The sequence below is a fragment of the Chiloscyllium plagiosum genome, chromosome 25, assembly GCF_004010195.1.
Source record: "Chiloscyllium plagiosum isolate BGI_BamShark_2017 chromosome 25, ASM401019v2, whole genome shotgun sequence".
In the NCBI taxonomy this organism is placed as follows: domain Eukaryota; kingdom Metazoa; phylum Chordata; class Chondrichthyes; order Orectolobiformes; family Hemiscylliidae; genus Chiloscyllium; species Chiloscyllium plagiosum.
This window is the reverse complement of record NC_057734.1, coordinates 50,534,722-50,554,416: the sequence shown is the minus strand read 5'-3', so window position 1 is coordinate 50,554,416 and position 19,695 is coordinate 50,534,722. Positions and strand designations below refer to the sequence as shown.

The window sequence follows — 19,695 nt, the reverse complement described above, 5'->3', positions numbered from 1 at the left end:
GGATTGGTTGTACCAAAGGGTCTGTTTCCAGGCTGTATGACTCTGTGCCTGCTAAATTGTTTATGTAAACAACAAACAACTGTGGATCCAGCGCCAATCCCTACAGAACACCGCTGTTCACAGGCCTCCAATCCAAAAAAATCGACCCTTTAACATCATCCTCTGTCTCCTACTGTCAAGTCAATTTTGTGTCCAATTGACAAGCAGAGAGCGGCGCGAGCTGGGCGGAAGTGAAGTTGGAGCGCAGAGCTGGTCGGGAAGGTAAGTGATTGATATTTAAGAATTTACCTCGACGCCAACGGTCTTTTCACAGCAGAGCGCGGCGCAAGCTGGGCGGAAGTGAAGTTGGAGCGCAGAGCTGGTCGGGAAGGTAAGTGATTGATATTTGAGAACTTACCTCGACGCCAACGGTCTTTTCACAGCAGAGAGCGGCGCGAGCTGGGCGGAAGTGAAGTTGGAGCACAGAACTGGTCGGGAAGGTAAGTGATTGATATTTGAGTGGGTGTGTTCTGGACCCCAGGCCCGACAAAGTAGGGCCTCCCTCCCATCCTCCTCCTCTAACCTAACTTTAAAGTCCACAGGTAAGCTACTCAGTGTTCTTGTTTTGGAGACTAAGTGTAGAGTAATGGCAGCGCAGACAGTGGAATGTTCCTCCTGCAGGATGTTTGAGGTAACTAAACTAGTCTCATCTGTCTGCTCCTGACCCATATCCCTCCAAACCCTTCCTATCCACGTACTTATCCAAATATCTTTGAAACATTGCAATTGTACCCACATCCATCACCTCCTCAGGAAGTTCATTCCACATGCAAACCACCCTGTGTAAAAAAATTGCCTCTTATGTCTTCTTTAAATCTCTCTCCTTTTTTCTTAAAAATGTGCCCCCTAGTCTTGAAACCCCCCATTCTAGGGAAAAGACAACTACCATTAACTCTCATTATTTTATAAACTTCTATCAGGTCGCCTTTCAACCCCTATGCTCCGGTGAAAAAAGTCACAGCCTATCCAGCCTTTCTTTATAACTCAAATCTTCCATACCCAGCAACGTCCTGGTTAATCTCTTCTGAACCCTCTCCAGCCTAATAATATCTTTCCTATATATGGGCGACCAGAACTGGACACAGCATTCCAGAGAAGATCTCACCAATGTCCTGTACAAACTCAAAATGACTTTGTATACTCAAAGGATTGGGCAACGAAGGCAAGTGTGCCAAACGCATTTTAATCACCCTGTCTATATGTGAGGCAATCTTTAAAGAACTATATTCCTGCAACCCAGGTCCCTCTATTCTACAACACTACACAAGGCCCTGCCATTAATTGTATAAACCCTACCCTAGTTTGTTGCACCAAAATGCAATATCTCCCATTTATCTAGATTGAACTCCATTTGCCATTTTTTAGCCCATTGACCCATTTAATCAAGATCCCTTTGTAATCTTCGAAAACCTTCTTTACTGTCTATGCATTTGACACCAAAATTGTTGGGAGAGTTGACAGTGAAAAGGTTACCTAAAATTACAAAGGGATCTTGATCAATTGGGCTAATGGACTGAGGAGTGGCAGATAGAGTTTAATTTGGATCAATGCAAAATAAGCATTTTGTTATCGCAAACAAGGACAGGACTTCTATAGTTAATGGTAGGGCCATGGATAGTATTGTCAAACAGAGAAATCTCGGGGTTCAGGTACATAGTTCTTTGAAAGTCACCTCACAGGGAGACAGGGTGGTTTAGGCGGCATTTGGCATGCTTGCCTTCATTCGCCAGACCATTGCGTATAGGAGTTGGGGCATCATGTTAACGTTGTACAGGATGTCGGTGAGGCCTCTTTTGGAGTACTGGTCACCCTGCTGTAGGAAGGATGTTATTAAATTGGAGACAGTTCAGTAAAGATTCACCAGGATGTTCCAAGATTGCAACGTTATGGGGAGAGACTGGATGGGCTGGGACTTCTTTCACTGGAGTGTAGGATGTTGAAAGGTGACCTTATAGAGGTTTATAAAATCATGAGGGGCATAGTAAAGATGAATAGCAAAAATATTTTCCAGAGGATGGGGAATTCAAAACTAGGGGGCATGTTGTTAGGTTGAGAGTAGAAAGATTTAAAAGGGACCTGAGGGACATCTTTTTCACACAGAGGGTGGTTCACACGTGCAATGAATTACCAGAGGAAGTGGTAGATGCAGGTAGAATCACAACATTTAAAAGGCACTTGGACAAGTACAATTTAGGAAAGGTTTAGAGGGGCACGGGCTGAACGTACACATGTGGGACCAGTTTAATTTGAGCAACTCGATCGGCATGGATGAGTTGAACTGATGTGACTGTTTCTGTGTTGTATCATTATGTGACTGGGTTTCAGCATCTGGTCATGACATGGATTAGATTGACGTGTGGCACATGATTACATACCCACAACTCTATTTCCTGTATCCAATGAGGCAGACTTACTTGGTCACCTGATTGGTATCAGGTTTCTTCAATGACATTGAATAAAAGCAGAGAATGCAAGAGTAGCTCAGTAGGTCTGGCAGCAGCAAACAGGACATGGAGTGAGGGTTGGGTTGTAATCAAAATGGAAAACAGAGGATATGGCTCCAAAGTTGTGAAACTCAAGGTTTCTCCCTATCTACCCAATACAACTTTGTACAGTTCAACAAGTCCCCACTCAGCATTTTCTGCCCTAAAGATCTTTCTCTCCTTCTGGAAAAAAAACCTTGAAAAAGAAAAAAAAATCAAGAAATGACCCAAGATCATCTAATCAGTAACCTTACGGAGTCAGGATTGTAAACATCGAAAAAATGGAATGTGAGAAAATGACTTGCCATCTTGTGTCCGGATTTTTGATCATCAGAATTTTTTTTTTAATTCATTGGGCGTCGCTGGCTGGCCAGCATTGATAGCCCATCCCTATTTGCCCGTGACAAGGTGGTGGTGAGCTGCCTTCTTGAATCGCTGCAGTCCACTTGCTGTGGGTTGACCCACAGTGCTGCTAGCGAGGGAATTCCAGGATTTTTACCCAATGACTGTGAAGGAACGGTGGCATATTTCCAAGTCAGAGTGGTGAATGGCTTGGAGAGAAACTTGCAAGTGGTGTTGTTCCCAGGTACCTGCTGCCCCTGTCCTTCTAGATGGAAGTAGTCATGCGTTTGGAAGGTGTTGTCTCAGGATCTTTGGTGAATTTCTGCAATGCATCTTGTATATAATAAACACTAGTGCTACTGAGTGCCGGTGGTGGAAGGACTGAATGTTTGTAGATGTGGTGCTAACCAAGTGGGTTGCTTTGTCCTGGATGATATCAAGCTGCTTGAGTGTTGGGGCTGCACCCATCCAGGCAAGTAGGGAGTATTCCATCACACTCCTGACTTGTGCCTTGTGACTTTGGGGTGTCAGGAGGTCAGTTACTTGCCAAAGTATCCCTAGTCTCTGACCTGCTCTTGCAGCCACTGTTTATGTGATGAGTCCAGTTGAGTTTCTGGTCAATGGTAACCCCAAGGATGTTGACAATGGGGGATTCAGTGATGGTAATACTGTTGAATGTCAAGGGGCGGTGGTTAGAGCATCTCTTATTGGTGATTGTCATTGTCTGGCACGAGTGTTAGTTGCCACATGTCGGCCCAAGCCTGGATATTGTCCAGACCTTGTTGCATTTGAGCACGGACTGCTTCAGTATCTGCAAACCATAATGTTTGAGTTAAACAATGTGTCTTACATGTGTGCATATTGCAGGCTTTGATGGGGTATAATTCAAGTTTCAAGGTCATAGATTAAAAATCCTTCTTTTTTGTCTATGTTTTGTTAACTGTTACAATAAATCAAATTATTTTACTGCTACTGATGAATCCTGTTGTGAAAAGCTTTTGTCCTGAGTAACAGTAAGACAGCCAAACTGGTTATTTTGGTGGTCTCATTGGGATTTTCTAGATTTAGACATTTTGTGATGGCATGTGGAACAATATCAGATTGTTGGTGCCAATATCAGAGTGGTGTTGGAAAAGCACAGCAAGTCAGGCAGCATCGAAGGAGCAGGAAAATCAACGTTTCTGGCAAAAGCCCTTCATTATCAGTGAGAAGAGAAAAAAACAATAGGGCAATCTCAGTTACTCATCGAGTTAAAGAGATGGACAGCATGGAAACAGACCCTTCACCCCAACTCATCCATGCCAACCAGATATCTTAAACAAATTTAGTCCCATTTGCATGTACTCAAACATGATCTGGGAATGAAGCTGGGCAAGTAGCAGGGGCATCAGTTAGAGAGCAGGTTGATGAATGAGATCATGATTCATTTAAATTTATTGCAAAGAACATAAAGATAGACAAAGAATATAAGTTTACAATTGGGGAAAAGCTCATTTTTCAGACCCAATTTATGATTTCGCTGAAGTGAGCTCCAAAAAGCTACTTGCAAGTAAATCAAATCAGCCTAGATGAGTGGAAGAAGGTTCTGAGGAAACTTGTTCTGTTAAGACAAAGAGCAGGGTGAATAATTCCAGAGGCTCCTGGATGTCAAGGGAGTTAAAGATGAGGACAAAGAAATAAAAACAGAAGCTCATGAAATATAAGCTGTTCAACACTACAGAAAACCTACAGGAGGAGAAAATGTTAAGGCTGAAATTAAAAAGGAAATTCAGAAAGCAAACAAGATATGAAAAACATGGGCAAATAAAATCAATGAAGACCCAAAGATTTTTAACAGGTACGTGAAGTGTGAAAGGATAACTGAAGGAGGGATTCGGGCCTCTTTGGAACAATGTCAGTAACCGGTGTGTGATGGAGGACATTGGAATAGTGCTCAACGAATATTGTACATCTGTATTCACAATAAAGAGAGACAATACAGATATTGCCATCCACAAAGTGTGGAAGATTGTGAAATATTCGAATCATAAGACAGAGATAACTCCTACAGATCACAGCCCATAGCCATTTTGTGCTTGTTGTAATTTTAATTGGCTGAAAAAGGGTCCACCTTTCTCACCTAAGCCTCCAGTGCTGTTACTTGTCAAAGTTCCCCATCATCCTAAACTGTGGGGATGTGAGGAAGAACACATTCACATAGCAAGTGGCAATGCTCATTGGCTGGTGAAGTAGACAAAGAATAATTTCTGAAGAAAACTGGATGGGTACTTGAGGGAAATAAACTTTCAAGGATATAATGGAGAAATGGGAATATCCACAGAGAAATGGACTTGATGGGACGCATGACCTCTTTCTATGCCATAAAGACTCCATGGGCAGAACATTTCCAACACTTTTTATTTATGAAATAACTGTGGATGCAGGGAATCAGAAATAAAAACTGAAATTGCTGGAAAAACTCAGGAGGTTTGACAGCATTTGTGAAGAGAAATCAGAGTAAACGCTGTGGGTCCAATGACCCTTAAAATGTGTTTCGTAATCGTTAAAACTACAGACTAAAAGCTCAACAGTGGAATTAGGCAGAATGGCTTTTCTAGGCAAGTGTGGAACGATGAACCAAAATTTCAGTGCTGTGGTTCATCGCATGATGTCTTGGAGTGTTACCAGACCATAAGACTTAGGAGCAGAAGTATACCATTCAACCGAGTAAGCATCATTTGCCATTCAATGAGACCTTGGCTGATGTAATTCTGAACTCCACTTTCCTGCCTTAGCTTTATAACTCTGGATTCCCTGACTGGTAACATAGAAACATAGAAAATATGTGCAGGAATAGGCCATTTGGCCTTCGAGCCTGCACCGCCATTCACCATGATCATGGCTGATCATGCATTTTCAGTATTCCATTCTCGCTTCTCTCCAGACTCCTTCATCCATTTAGTTGCAAGGGCCATGTTCAGCTCCTTCTTGAATATAGCTAATGAACTGGCCCCAACAGCTTCCTGTGGGAGAGAATTCCACAAATTCACAACTCTGAGTGAAGAAATTCTTCCTCATCTCAATGCTAAATGGCTTACCCCTTATTCTTAGGCTGTAACCACCAGTTCTGGACTCAGAGTCATAGAGATGCACAGTACAGAAACTGACCCTTCGGTCCAATTTGTCTATGCCGACCAGATATCCCAACCTAATCTAGTCCCATTTGCCAGCACTTGGCCCATATACCTTCAAACACTTCCTATTCATATATGAATCCAGATGCCTTTTAAATGCTGCAATTGTACCAGCCTCCACTACTTCCTCTGGCAGCTCATTCCATACACATACCACCCTCTGCATGAAAAAGTTGCCCCTTAGGTTCCTTTTATATCTTTCCCCTCTTAACCGAAACCTATGCCCTCTAGTTCTGGACTCCCCAAATGCAGGGAAAAGCCCTTGCCTGTTTATCCTATCCGTGCCCCTCATGATTTTATAAACCTCTATAAGGTAACATCTTAACCTCTGTCGCTCCAGGGAAAACAGCCCCAGCCTGTTTAGCCTTTCCCTATAGCTCAAATCCTCCAACCCTGGCAACATTCTTTCAAGTTTCACAACATCCATCCGATCGGATGGAGACCAGAATTGTACACAATATTCCAAAAGCGGCCTAACCAACATCCTGTACAGCCGCAACATGACTCCCAACTCCTGTACTCAATATTCTGACCAATAAAGGAAAGCATATCGAACGCCTTCTTCACTATCCTACCTACCTGTGACTCTACTTTCAAGGAACTATGAACCTGCACTCCAAGATCTCTTTGTTCAGTAACACTCCCTAGGACCTCACCATTAAGTGCGTAAGTCCTGCTAAGATTTGCTTTTCCAAAATGCAACACCTCACATTTATCTAAACTAAACTCCATCTGCCACTCCTCAGCCCATTGGCCCATTGTGATCAAGATCCCGTTGTACTCTGACATAACCTTCTTTGCTGTCCACTACACCTCCAATTTTGGTGTTATCTGCAAACGTACTAACTATAACTCCTATGTTCACACCCAAATCGTATATGTAAATGACAACATCAGGAACATTCTTCCAGTCCCACCAGAATGTTTTTATGTTTCTTTGAGGTCCCCCCTCATTCTTCTAAATCCCAGCAAGTACAAGCCCAGTCAATCCAGTCTTTCCTCATATGTCAGTCCTGGCATCCCAGCAATCAGTCTGGTGATCCTTCGCTGGGCTCCCTCAATAGCAAGAATGTCCTTCCTCAGACTAGGAGACCAAAACTAGACATAATACTCAAAATGTGGCCTCACCAAGGCCCTGTATAATTGCTGCAAGATATCCTTACTCTAATACCCAAGTCCTCTCACTATGAAAGCCAGCTTGCCATTAGCTGTCCTTAAAAATCGATCCATCTCAGGTTTTAAATATGCAGAATAATCCAGCCTTTACCGCCCTTTGCAGTAAAGGATTCCACAGAGCCACATTCCTCTAAGAGGAGACATCCTTCTTAAATGGGAAACCTATTATTCTGAGCTTAATGTCCCCTGGACCTGGACTGTTCCACTGTGAAAAACAACCTTTCCACATCTATCCTGACAAATCCCCTAAGAATCGTGTATATTTCAATACGGTAACCTTTCATTCTTCTAAGTTCTTCTAAATGACTACAGACAACAACCTCCTTAATCTCTGGCCTAGAGAGGTGAATATTGTTCCTCTTTTCAAGAAGGGGAATAGGGAAATCCCTGAAAATTACAGACCAGTCAGTCTTACATCTGTGGTCAGGAAGGTTTTGAAAAGAATTCTGAGGGATAGGATTTATAACTATTTAGAAAAGCGTAGCGTGATTAAAAGCAGTCAGCATGGCTTTGTGAGGGGCAGGTCATGCCTCACAAATCTTATTGAGTTCATTGAGAAGGTGACGAGACAGGTAGACGAAGATCGAGCAGTGGATGTGGTGTATATGGACTTCAGCAAGGCGAGGTTCCCCTTGGTAGGCTCATTCATAAAGTCAGGAGGTATAGGATACAGGGAGATTTGGCTGTCTGGATTCAGAATTGGTTGGCTGACAGAAAGCAGAAAGTGGTTGTAGATGGAAAGCATTCTGCCTGGAGGTCAGTGTTGAGTTTTGTTCTTGGGCCTCTGCTGTTTGTAGTTTTCATAAATTACTTAGATGAGGAGGTTGAGGGTGGGTTAGTAAATTTACCGATGACACAAAGGTTGGAGGTCTCGTCGATAGTATCGAGGGCTATTGCAGGCTGCAGCGCGACATAGAAAGGATGCAAAGATGGGCTGAGAAATGGCAGCTGGAGTTGAACTTGGATAAATGCAAAGTGATGCTTTTTGGAAGGTCGAACTTGAAAGCTGAGTATAGGATTAAAGCCAGGATTCTTGGCAGTGTGGAGAACGGAGGGATCTTGGTGTTCAAGTGCACAGATCCCTCAATTTGCCACCCAAGTGGATAGGGTTGTTAAGAAAGTATATGGTGTTTTGGGTTTCATTAACAGGGGGATCAAGTTTAAGAGCCACGAGGTTTTGCTGTAGGTCTACAAGACCCTGGAGAGACAACACTTGGAATAGTGTGTCCAGTTCTGGTCGCCCTATTATAGGCAAGATATGGCGGCTTTGGAGAGGGTGCAAAGAATGTTTACCAGGATGCTGCCTGGACTGGAGGGCTTGTCTTACGAAGACAGGTTGACTAAGCTCGGACTTTTCTCTCTGGAGAGAAGGAGGAAGAGAGGAGACCTGATTGAGGTATACAAGATAATGAGTGGAATAGATAGAATCAATAGCCAGAGACTTTTCCCCAGGGCAGGATTGACTGCCATGAGGAGTCATAATTTGAAGATATTAGTGGGAAGGTATGGAGGAGACGTCAGAGGTAGGTTCTTTATGCAGAGAGTTGTGAATGCATGGAATGCATTGCCAGCTGTGGTGGTGGAAGTAGAGTCATTCGGGACATTTGAGCGAGTGCTGGACATGCACATGAACAGCAGTGCATAGGTTCGGTTATTTTATTTTAGATTAGGAATAATCCTCGACACAACATCGTGGGCCGAAGGGCCTGTTCTGTGCTGTACTTTTCTATGTTCTATGATTGATTTTCTTTCACAGCTGAAAATGTGTTGCTGGAAAAGCGAAGCAGGTCAGGCAGCATCCAAGCAACAGGAGAATCGACGTTTCGGGCATAAGCCCTTCTTCAGGAATGATTTTCTTTCAATTTGGTCTTATCCTTAACTTCCTTGGTTAACTATGGTTGACTTATCTCTTCCTAATCATTCTTTCTCACTGGGATATATGTTTCCAGTGAGCCATGAACTATTTTCTTAAATGTCAGCCATTGTCCCTAAACTGGTGTTTGCTGCCAAACTCCTTTCCCAGTCCAGGCTCTGCCCTCATTCCTTTGCAATTATCCTTATTTAAGCTTAATATAGTTATTCTGGCTGGGTTTATCACTCTCAAACTGAATGCTCAATTCTGCCATGTTATGGTCACTGTTTCTGAGGAAATCTTTTACTTTGACATCACTTATTAAACTTGCCTCATTGTGCATCACCAGCACATTGCTCTAGGAAAATATTCTGAATACATTTATGATTTCTTCCTCATGGCTATCTCTGCCAATCTGACTATCCCAACCAATGGAAAGATTGAAGTCACCTGTGATTAACGTGCCGTTTTGTTATATCGTCTCATTATCTCCTAATTTATTCTCTGTCCCAATGTATAACTACTGTTGGGGGTTGCTGTAGACTATTTCTTACCTCCACCCTTGAGGATTCTACAGCTTCCGATTCAAGGCCATTTCTTACTTTCGTACTTGTTCTATCGTCTACCAACAATGCTATCCCATCACTCTTTTCCTCCTGCCCGTCTTTTCAAATAGTCACATTCCCCTGAATATTCAGTTCCCAACTTTGGCCTCCTTGTAATCATGTCTTTGCAATGATGATAGATCATTAACCGACATTTGTATAATTAATTCATTTACTTTGTTCCGAATACTATGCACATAAATGTAAAAGGACATTAATTTTGCATTTTTACCATCTCTCCCCCTTTGACCTTTTTTTAACTGCTGTTTCTCTGCGCTTGTATACTTTGCCCCTTCCTGTTCCACTCTGAATATTGTTATCCAAATAGTTGCTCAGTAATACTGCCATACCCCCTTGATTTGTTACTGTTTCACTGATGTAGTATTCTCTTTCTCCAGTCCCCTCAGTCTCCTTGAATCGTTAACACTCACCCAGTGCCGACATTTCAGAAGCATGTCCAGGAAAATTCCTGCGGTGTTTTGTATCTGTGCCGTAGATAGCAGGTGAGCTGAATTTGCAGAGGTGTGGGGTGAAAGTCCAAGCTCCACCAGGTGTCCCAGCAGTAGCCCCAGCTCCTGATCAACAAGGAAAGAAAAGCTATCACACCTTCTCCTGACTTCTGCTTTGATGAGAGTCTCTGGCCACCTTCCAGAGCCTTGACAAATGCATGCACCCAGCAAAATATTACAATGAACGTTGGCCACACTCCATCTTAACAAATGTCCAATATGTTAATTGAGAGAATGGAACCAGAGTTTTCAACTGCTAAAAATCAGCACTGGGTGTAATCCAATGGAAAAATAACACCTTATCCAAATTATTCAACTGTTCAGGCATCAAAGCTGACTGGAACCTGTCCACAAGTTGTTGTATTGGACATTTCTGCTTGAAGTAAAGGTAACAGAATCATTGGTGAGTTGGGGATGAGGGACCTTTCAGTCTTCATTCAATATTGGAATAAAGCCATCAGACTAGAGGTGGCTGATATTATTTCACCTGTCAAGATTAGGACGAGGGGGCATACCAGGGAACTAGAGGCAAGTCTACGAACAAGGTTAGGAGAAGTGATTTAAACCACTATCAAGGATAAAATGAACTTGCATTTGGAAAAACAAAGGGCTGGAATAAATCAGCAGATCCAACAGCATCTGGAGAGAATAGCAAATTTAATGCTGAACTGAGTCAGTTTCTTGAAACAATATGTAAATTGTCCCCAGCTTTGACAAAGGGTCAGTTAGACTTGAAACATCAGCTCTTTTTTCTCCTTACAGATGCTGCCAGACCTGCTGAGATTTTCCAGCATTGTCTCTTTTGGTTTCAGATTCCAGCATCCACAGTAATTTGCTGTTATTTATGTAAATAGTTCAACTGGGGAAGGGGCAATATTAGATGTTGTACTGGGGAATGGCCAGGTGACCCAAGTTACAATGGGAGAGCGTTTTAGGTACAGTGATCATAATTCTGTCAGTTTTAAAATACTTATCGATAAAGATAACACTGGTCCTTGGGCGGAAGCAGTGAATTTAAGTAAGATTGATTACAACAGTATTAGATAGGAGCTAGAGAAATTAGGTTGGAGGTGGCTGATTGGGGTAAATCCACAATTGAAAGGCCAATTGATCAGAGTTCAGGACCAGCATGTTCCTACAAGGATGAAAGGTAAGGATGGCAAAATTCAGAAACAAGAAATATTGAAACATCAGTCAAAAAGAATAAAGTGCATAGGTAGGGTTTACAAAACTGAAATCAGACAAGATCCTTGAGAAATTATAAAGGAAACAGGAAAGAACTTAAACAAGGAATTAGAGGGGCAAAAAGGGACCACAAAATGTCCTTGGCAATTAGGATTAAGACAAATCCCAAAACATCTTCTCAGTCTATTAGGAATATATTAGGAGTATATTAAAACAGTAACTAAGGAAAGGGTAGGTCCACTCATGGACAAAAGAGGGACTTTATGTCTGCAGCCAGAGGAGGTGGATGAGGTCCTTAATGAGTAATTCGCATCGGTATTCACCTAAAAGGATGTTGGTAAAATTCGGGAGGGGTATGTTGATATTCTAGGGCATGTTGATATAGTAGAAGATAGTAGTGTTGGGTGTCTTGTAAAACATTAAGGGCAGATAAGCCCCCAGCACCTGATAGAATCTATCTCATGATACTGAGGGAGGTGAGGAAGGAGATTCCTGGGTACTTGACAGAGATTGTTATAGGAGAAAGTGAGGACTGGAGATGCTGGAGATCAGAGCTGAAAAATGTGTTGCTGGAAAAGCGCAGCAGGTCAGGCAGCACCCAAGGAGCAGGAGAATCGACGTTTTGGGCATAAGCCCTTCTTCAGGAGATTGTTATATCCTTGTTAGCCACAGATGAAGTCCCAGAAGATTGGGAGGATTGCCAAGGTCATTCCTTTGTCTATGAAGTACAATCCAGGAGATTATAGGCTGGTGAGCATTAAATCAGTGGTAGGGAAATTATTGGAGAAGATTCATCGGGACAGGATTTTCTTGCATTTGGAAAATAATGGACTTATTGGGAATTGTCAGCATAGCTTTTTGCAGGGGAGGTTTTGTCTCACAAATTTCAATTAGTTTTTTGAGGAAGTCATGAAGATGATTGGTGAGGATAGGGCAATGGATGTTCCACAAGGATGAGAGCTGGGATTGCTGTTGGTTGCTGTACATATAAATAATTTGGATGAAAACATAGGTGGTCTGATTGGTAAGTTTGCAGACAACATGAAAATTGGTGCAGTTGTGGATAGTGAGGCAGGTTGTGAAAAGATCAGTTGGAACGTTGGGCAGAGAAATAGCAGATGGAGTTTAATCCGGACATTTGAGGGATGCATTTTAGGAGATCAAATACAAACAGGAAGTCTACATTAAATGGTAGGATCCTTAGCACCATTGATATACAGAGGGATCTTGGGGTCCAACTCTATAGCTCTCTGAAAGTGGCAACAGAAGTAGATAACATGGTAAAGAAGACAGAGACATGCTTGCCTTAATCCTTCAGGGCCTTGACGATTAAAGTTGGCAAGTCATATTGTAGCTATATAAAACCTCAGTGAGTCCATTTTTGGAGTATATTGTGCAGTGTGGACACCACACGATCAGAAGGATGTGGAGGTTTGAAGAGGATGCAAAAGAGGTTTACCAGAATGTTGCCTGGATTGGAGTATATTAGCTATAGGAGAGGTCGGACAAACTTTGATTGTTTCGCTAGGGAGTCAGAGCTGAGGGGCAACCCGATAAAATTATGAGAAGCATGAATAGGGTGGATAGTCAAAGTTTCTTTCCCAGGATGAAAATGTCAAAAACCCGGAGGTTTAAAATGAGAGGGGAAATGTTTGAAGGAGATGTGCAAGGATAGTTTTTTAATGCAAAGGGTGGTAGGAGCTTGGAAAGCAGTCTGGGAGAGGTGGTAGAAGCAAGGTTTAAGAGGCATTTAGATAGACACATGAACAGACATGGAATAGAGGGATACAGACCATGTGCAGGCAAATGGGATTAGTTTAGAATGGTATTATGGTCAGCAAAGACATAGTGGGATGAAAGGCCTGTTTCTGTGATGTACTGTTCTATATTACAGTATGGCCTTTCTCCAGAAACCTAGATTCATAACAGCTTCAAAACATTAACTTTGCTTCTTTCTCCACACATACTGCCAGACCTGCTGAGTTTCTCCAAGACTTTGTTTTTATTTCAGATTTCTAGCATGTGCAATATTTTATTTTTATTTAATTTGGAAAACCCTGGATTAAATCACAGAAGTCAGCCTTCTTAAAGGAATATTGTATCTGAGTAACTTCAGAGAATTATTCGCTGATATAACAGAGAAATTGATCAAGTCAATGGACTTTGATATTTGATTAAGTGCCACACAAAAGGCTTTTATGAAGGTGCACGAATTTAGGAGATGTGGACATCATGAATTCAACAGTAGCCAGTCAATGACAGGAAATTCATGGCAAGGAAGGGTAGATGGTTGTCAGACCAAAGTTGGCTCCAGCACTCTTGCAAATTTTATAAACAATCTCACCCAGGAGTGGCATTATAAAATTTACAATTCTAGCAAAATAATCAGTTGCAGTGAAGATAGTGGTCGGTTTCAAGATGGAAATATTGGGAAAAGGCTGAAGCATGGTAGATTTAGCTCAACATGGAGCAGCATGAAGAGAATGTAAGTGGGGAGACTAACATGGAAAATCACAATACTATAAATGATACCATTTTGGAAAGTATAGATGAGCAAGAGAGCCATTAGTGTCCATACACAAGAATACTTAAAGACAGCACAGCAACTGAATGTTTTTTTTTAAAAAGTGTTTCTTGGATTTATCAGGAGATACATAAAACAGCAAGGACACCATGCTGGAACTTTAAAAACCACTGCTTCAACTCAACTCGCGTTTGTGGATAATTGTGACCAGCACACATCAAAAAAGATCAACAATGGTATTAGAAAGGATACAGAGGAGATTTACCACCAGATAGGAGGGATTTCAGTGAAGAATAGAAGTTGAAAACATTGACTGTTCTCTTGGGAATAGTAAACCAAAGATGACTGAGCAGACGTTTTCAAAATTATGAGAAAAAACTTTCTGAAAGGTTTTTCCCACTGGTGAGTGGATCAAAACCAGAAGCCGTACAACCACAATGGTTGGTAATTGATAGGGAAGATGGGGTATGTGTTTTTCATAGTTTCCATGTTCTGAATATGGCCTGAGAAAATAGTGGAAGCTGGTTTATAACTCATACCATTAAAGATTTGGACAAATACTTTAGATGAGGAACTCATTGGGTTAGAGAGAAAAGGCAGAGGGAGATTCTAACAAAGCGTGCATTTTTCAAGCAGGTCCAATGGAGCAAATGGCCTCCTTCCACGCGAAATGTTGCTTTGATTATAGTGTAACCTGCTTCAGTTTTTATCACTTCATACCATCTTCGCAGAAACCTATGCTGTACATTTTGATATCCCTTTTCTTCCCGTTGTGACTCCATCTTTGCTCATTTAATACTTGCTTTCCATCCTTGTTTTTTTTAAAATCTCTTTCCCAGCCTGTTGTCTTTTCTTGAATTGTTCACTGTATTTAGTAAATTACAGAAATACCAAACACACTGAGTCATGGTCTATGTAAGAAATTAGTCCATATCCTGTTATGGGAGACAACTCACAATGCACCACGTTTTCACACTTCACTGCCTCCTCGTCCATGGTACCAGGTTCTTGGAAGAACTTACCCGCAGGGTAACCCAGCAGCAGGTTTGGATCAGTTTGTCGTCCTCAGTTAACAGCACTGAATCCTCCCCAACATTCTGTTCCAGACCTTTTCCCACAGCTATTACAGCCTTGATTGCAATTCCCATATCAGCAAGGGAGGGAGCTGTTTCTGGGGGAAAAAAAAGGAAATGCTCTCTTATCATGGAGACACATAACCTGAAGCACAGATCTATGGCACCTAAGAATCTGTTAAAGGTTGAAATCTAATCTTTGGTTGGGTGTTATACATATAAGATACCTGGGAAGGAGTTCCAGATTGAAATCAGTAGTGATTGGAACCAGGTGGATCTCATTGATTATGAGATCCTTGATTGTGGTTGTTAACCTGCGCCAATCAGGAAGTCCTGGTTGACCAACATAAACAGGATTCAGTGGAAAAAAAATAAATAAACAGGATTCAGAGCCCGGGTGTCTCTGGAAAAGGAGCACGCGGTGTCCACCAACACCCTTACACTGTTCAGGGAGAGGTGGGCGCCGCAGGGAGTGGAGTGTATTATTTCCCCCTCCAATTCTATTTTGATTTAATCCCTGCCCTCCCCTTCACTGTTTGAACACACAGTATTGCCCTTTGATGTGAAGAGCACTGCTTGTCACTGGCCATTTGGGTGTTTCTTTTCTTCCTGGTGGTGGGAATTGAATAAAGATTCATACACCTTGTGTCTTTCACTGTGTCTCACACCTGCACACACACAACATGGGTGCTGGAGAAAATATAAGCACTACCGCAGTTAAGTGGTAGTGCGGGGGTAAAAAAAAATAACCAGGAGAGTTAGAGTAAAAAAATATAAATAGAATTCAACTTTTAAAAATGTTTTTTCATGAATTGAATAATTGAAGTATAAATTTACCTCTGCATTGGTTATAATTCTCAAATAAAATTACTGTTTCGACAGACCAAAAAAAACAAGATTTTGTGCACATGTAAATAAAGAGGGACTTGGTGATGGGATACCAGCCTCTGTGGTGTTAAAGAAGAAAAAGAAAAAAAATAAGGACAGGACTGTCAGACATTCCTGACACTCTGACAATGGCTCTGAGGGACCTGGATCAATATGAAGGACTCTCCAGGCGTAAGTAAGAAGGAAAATAGAAAAAATAAACAGGATTCAGAATTGCCTCAGGGACTGACTCTGAGCTGACTGGCCACAACCAGTGTACATAAACAAAGGGTGACTTGATGACAGGATACTAGCTTCTGTGTAGTTATTTCAGTGGCGAGGAGAAAGTCAGGACTGCAGATGATGGAGCGTTAGAGTCGAAAAGTTTGGCACTGGAAAAGCACAGCAAGTCAGACAGCATCTGAGGAGCAGGAGAGGATTAGATTAGATTACTTACAGTGTGGAAACAGGCCCTTCGGCCCAACAAGTCCACACCGACCCGCCGAAGCGCAACCCACCCATACCCCTACATTTACCCCTTTAACCTAAATTTCAGTGGCGAGAAAGTCAGGACTGCAGATGATGGAGCGTTAGAGTCAAAAAGTTTGGCACTGGAAAAGCACAGCAAGTCAGACAGCATCTGAGGAGCAGGAGAGGATGTTTTGGGCTGAAGCCCAATTTCAGGAATGTGTGCCAATAGGATAAAACAATATGTGCCTGAAGAACATTTGTTTGTAACAGTGATCTTTGAGTTGGGGTAAGCACTTCTGACATCATGTCTTTATTTGGAAGGTTGATTTGTTTTATCCTGCCATCAAAGACTGGGCCCAGTATGTGGAAACAATGTGATATTTTTCCAGGCAATTGACATTGGAACAGATGAAAAACAACAAGTAATCCTTCTGACTGCTTGCAGACCTCGAGCATTTCTGGTTATAAGGGGCTTAATTTTCCCAGAAGTATCAGACACTAAAACCTTCAAAGAGTTGACAGATTTCGTTAAGGAATATTACGATCCCAAACTCTAATTCTGAGACACTATTGATTTTATTCAGCTGTTAGTGAACTGGGGTATCTATATTGGGATTCCTGATGAGGTTAAGGTGAATAGCAGAAGGCATGTGACTTTGGGTTAACCCTGAATGAATTGCTGAGAAACCACTTGGCATATGGGATTAATGACGTAATCATGTAAAAGCACCTACTAGCTGAAGCCCAAATGAACTTCAAACAGACACCACAGGCAGCTTTGTCATTAGAAAATGTGGCAAGTGGAGCAGGGGATCTACAGGGCATCCCAATGGAAGTGGACATTCTTATCTGTTTGACTGAGCTTGGGGAATACCACTTGAGTGAAGGCAATCGCAGAGCCTCACACAGGGCATATCCTGAGCAGAGGGATCTCAGGCTAAACTACAGCTGAACCCCCACCACAAATCAAACCTCGGCCAAGTGGCTAAAAAGTTCTTAGGATCTGGGCCGGTAAGACATCGTAGTTGCTACCAGTATGAGGACTTGAGACAACAAAGGAGTCCTACAAGGCCTGACTGGAATAAGAAAACTCACAGGTTGGTATCCAGGCAAGTCCACCCACATGTGGGTTGGAACAATTAAATTGCTTAGCAACATCCAAATCAGAACCAATTAAATTTATTGTCTGGTTAAATGGTCATCCAGTTCTCATGGAGGTCATTACTGGTGCAGCTGTATCTACCGTTGCAGAACCTGTCTTTAACAAGATTTGCTCTGGTCTCCAACCCTTAAGTTTGTGCAAGACTTCAACCAGACTGAGAACATACACTGGGGAACCCTTGTAAATTAAGAGTGCAAGTGAAACAGTCTGGGCAGGCAGGGACAAAGCAGAGAACAAGGTAGGATTGACAAATTAAACTGTATTTATTTTAATGCAAGAGGCCTAACAGGGAAGGCAGATGAATTCAGGGCATGGTTAGGAACATGGGACTGGGATATCATAGCAATTACAGAAATGCAGCTCAGGGTTGGGCAGGACTGGCAGCTTAATGTTCCAGGATTCAAATGCTATAGGAATGATAGGAGGGCAAGAGAGGAAGGGGAATGGTGTTTTTGATAAGGATATAATTATTGCTATAAGTAGGGAGGATATTCCTGGGAATATGTCCAGGGAAGTTGTTGGGGTGGAACTGAGAAGAAAGGGATGATTACCTTATTGGATTGTGTACAGACCACCAACTCCCCACCCACCTCAATAGTCAGCGGGAAATTGAGAAACAATTTTGTAAGGAGATCTCAGTAATCCGCAACAATAGTCGGGTGTTTACGGTAGGGGATTTTAACTTTCCAAACATGGACTAGGACTGCCATAGTGTTAGGGTTTAGATGGAGAGGAATTTGTTAAGTGTGTACAAGAAAATCTTCTGATTCAGAATGTGGATGTATCTATGAGAGAAGGGGCAAAACTTGACCTACTCTTGGGAAATAAGGCAGGGCAGGTGACTGAGGTGTCAGTACAGGAGCACTTTGGGGTCAGTGACCATAATTCTATTAGTTTTAAAATAGTGATGGAAAAGAATAGACCAGATCTAAAAGTTGAAGTTCTAAATTAGAAAAAGGCCAATTTTGATGTATTTGGCAAGAACTTTCGAAAGCTGACTGGGGCAGATGTTCACAGGTAAAGCGACGGCTAGAAAATGGAAAGCCTTTAAAATAAGATAGTGAGAGTCCAGAGACAATTTATTCCTGTTAGGGTGAAAAGAAAGGCTGGTAGATGGAGGGAATGCCGGATGACTCGAAAAATTGAGGGTTTAGTTAAGAAAAAGAAGCAAGTATATGTCAGGTAGAGACACCAGAGATCTGGTTTATCCTTAGAGTGGTAAAGGCAATAGGAGTATACTTAAGAGAGAAATCAGGAAGTAAAAGAGGACATGAGATAGCTTTGGCAAATTGAGTTAAGTAGAATCCAAAGGGTTTTTACAAATACATTAAGGACAGAAGGGTAACTAGGGAGAGAATAGGACCCCTCAAAGATCAGCAAGGCAGCCAATGTGTGGAACCGCAGCTGATGGGAGACATACTAAATGAATATTTTGCATCTGTGTTTACTGTGAGGAGGAACATGGAATATATGGAATGTAGGGAAATAGATGGTGACATCTTCAAAAAATGTCCATTTTACAGAGGAGGAGATGCTGGATGTCTTAAAATGCATAAAGGTGGATAAATGGATGTAAGGCAAAAGCCCTTCATCAGGAAGGGCTTTCCTGATGAAGGGCTTTTGCCCGAAACGTTGATTTCAAAGCTCCTTGGATGCTGCCTGAACTGCTGTGCTCTTCCAGCACCACTAATCCAGAATCTGGTTTCCAGCATCTGCAGTCATTGTTTTTACCTACATAAATGGATGTAAGTTTGCTCATTGAGCTGGAAGGTTCATTTTCAGAAGTTTCATTACCATACTAGGTAACAACAGTGAGCCTCTGGTGAAGCACTGGTCTTATGTCTGCTTTCAATTTGTGTGTTTATGTTTTCTTGGATCGATGATGTAATTTCTGTGTTGGCGATGTAATTTCCAGTTATTTTTCTCCGAGGGTGGTAGATGGTGTCCAGGCTAGTCTTCTGCCTGTTTGTACAATGTAGTGTTTGTTACTGTTCTTGCAAAATATTTTGTAAATGACATTAGTTTTGCTTGTTGTCTGTATAGGGTCATTCAAGTTCATTAGCTGCTGTTTTAGTATGTTGGTGAGTTTGTGGGCTACAATGATGCCCAGAGGTCTGAGTAGCCTGGCAGTCAATTCCAAGATGTCTTTGATGTAGGGCAAAGTGAGGTCTGAGATGCTGGAGATCAGAGCTGAAAATGTGTTGCTGGAAAAGCGCAGCAGGTCAGGCAGCATC

The 19,695-nt window shown here is 42.0% G+C and overlaps 1 protein-coding gene across 5 annotated transcripts in view; it reads right to left on the bottom strand.

The window, feature by feature from the left end:
• si:ch211-225b11.4 (thyroid adenoma-associated protein homolog) overlaps positions 1-19,695 on the bottom strand; it is a 240,776-nt gene that overhangs the window by 60,506 nt on the left and 160,575 nt on the right. For all 5 annotated transcript variants that reach the window (XM_043716172.1, XM_043716174.1, XM_043716173.1 and 2 more), the window contains 2 exons: positions 14,911-15,059; positions 10,102-10,245 (listed from right to left, as the gene is read on the bottom strand). In XM_043716172.1, coding sequence (XP_043572107.1) covers positions 10,102-10,245; positions 14,911-15,059 — 293 coding nt within the window. The remainder of the gene's footprint in view (positions 1-10,101; positions 10,246-14,910; positions 15,060-19,695) is intronic.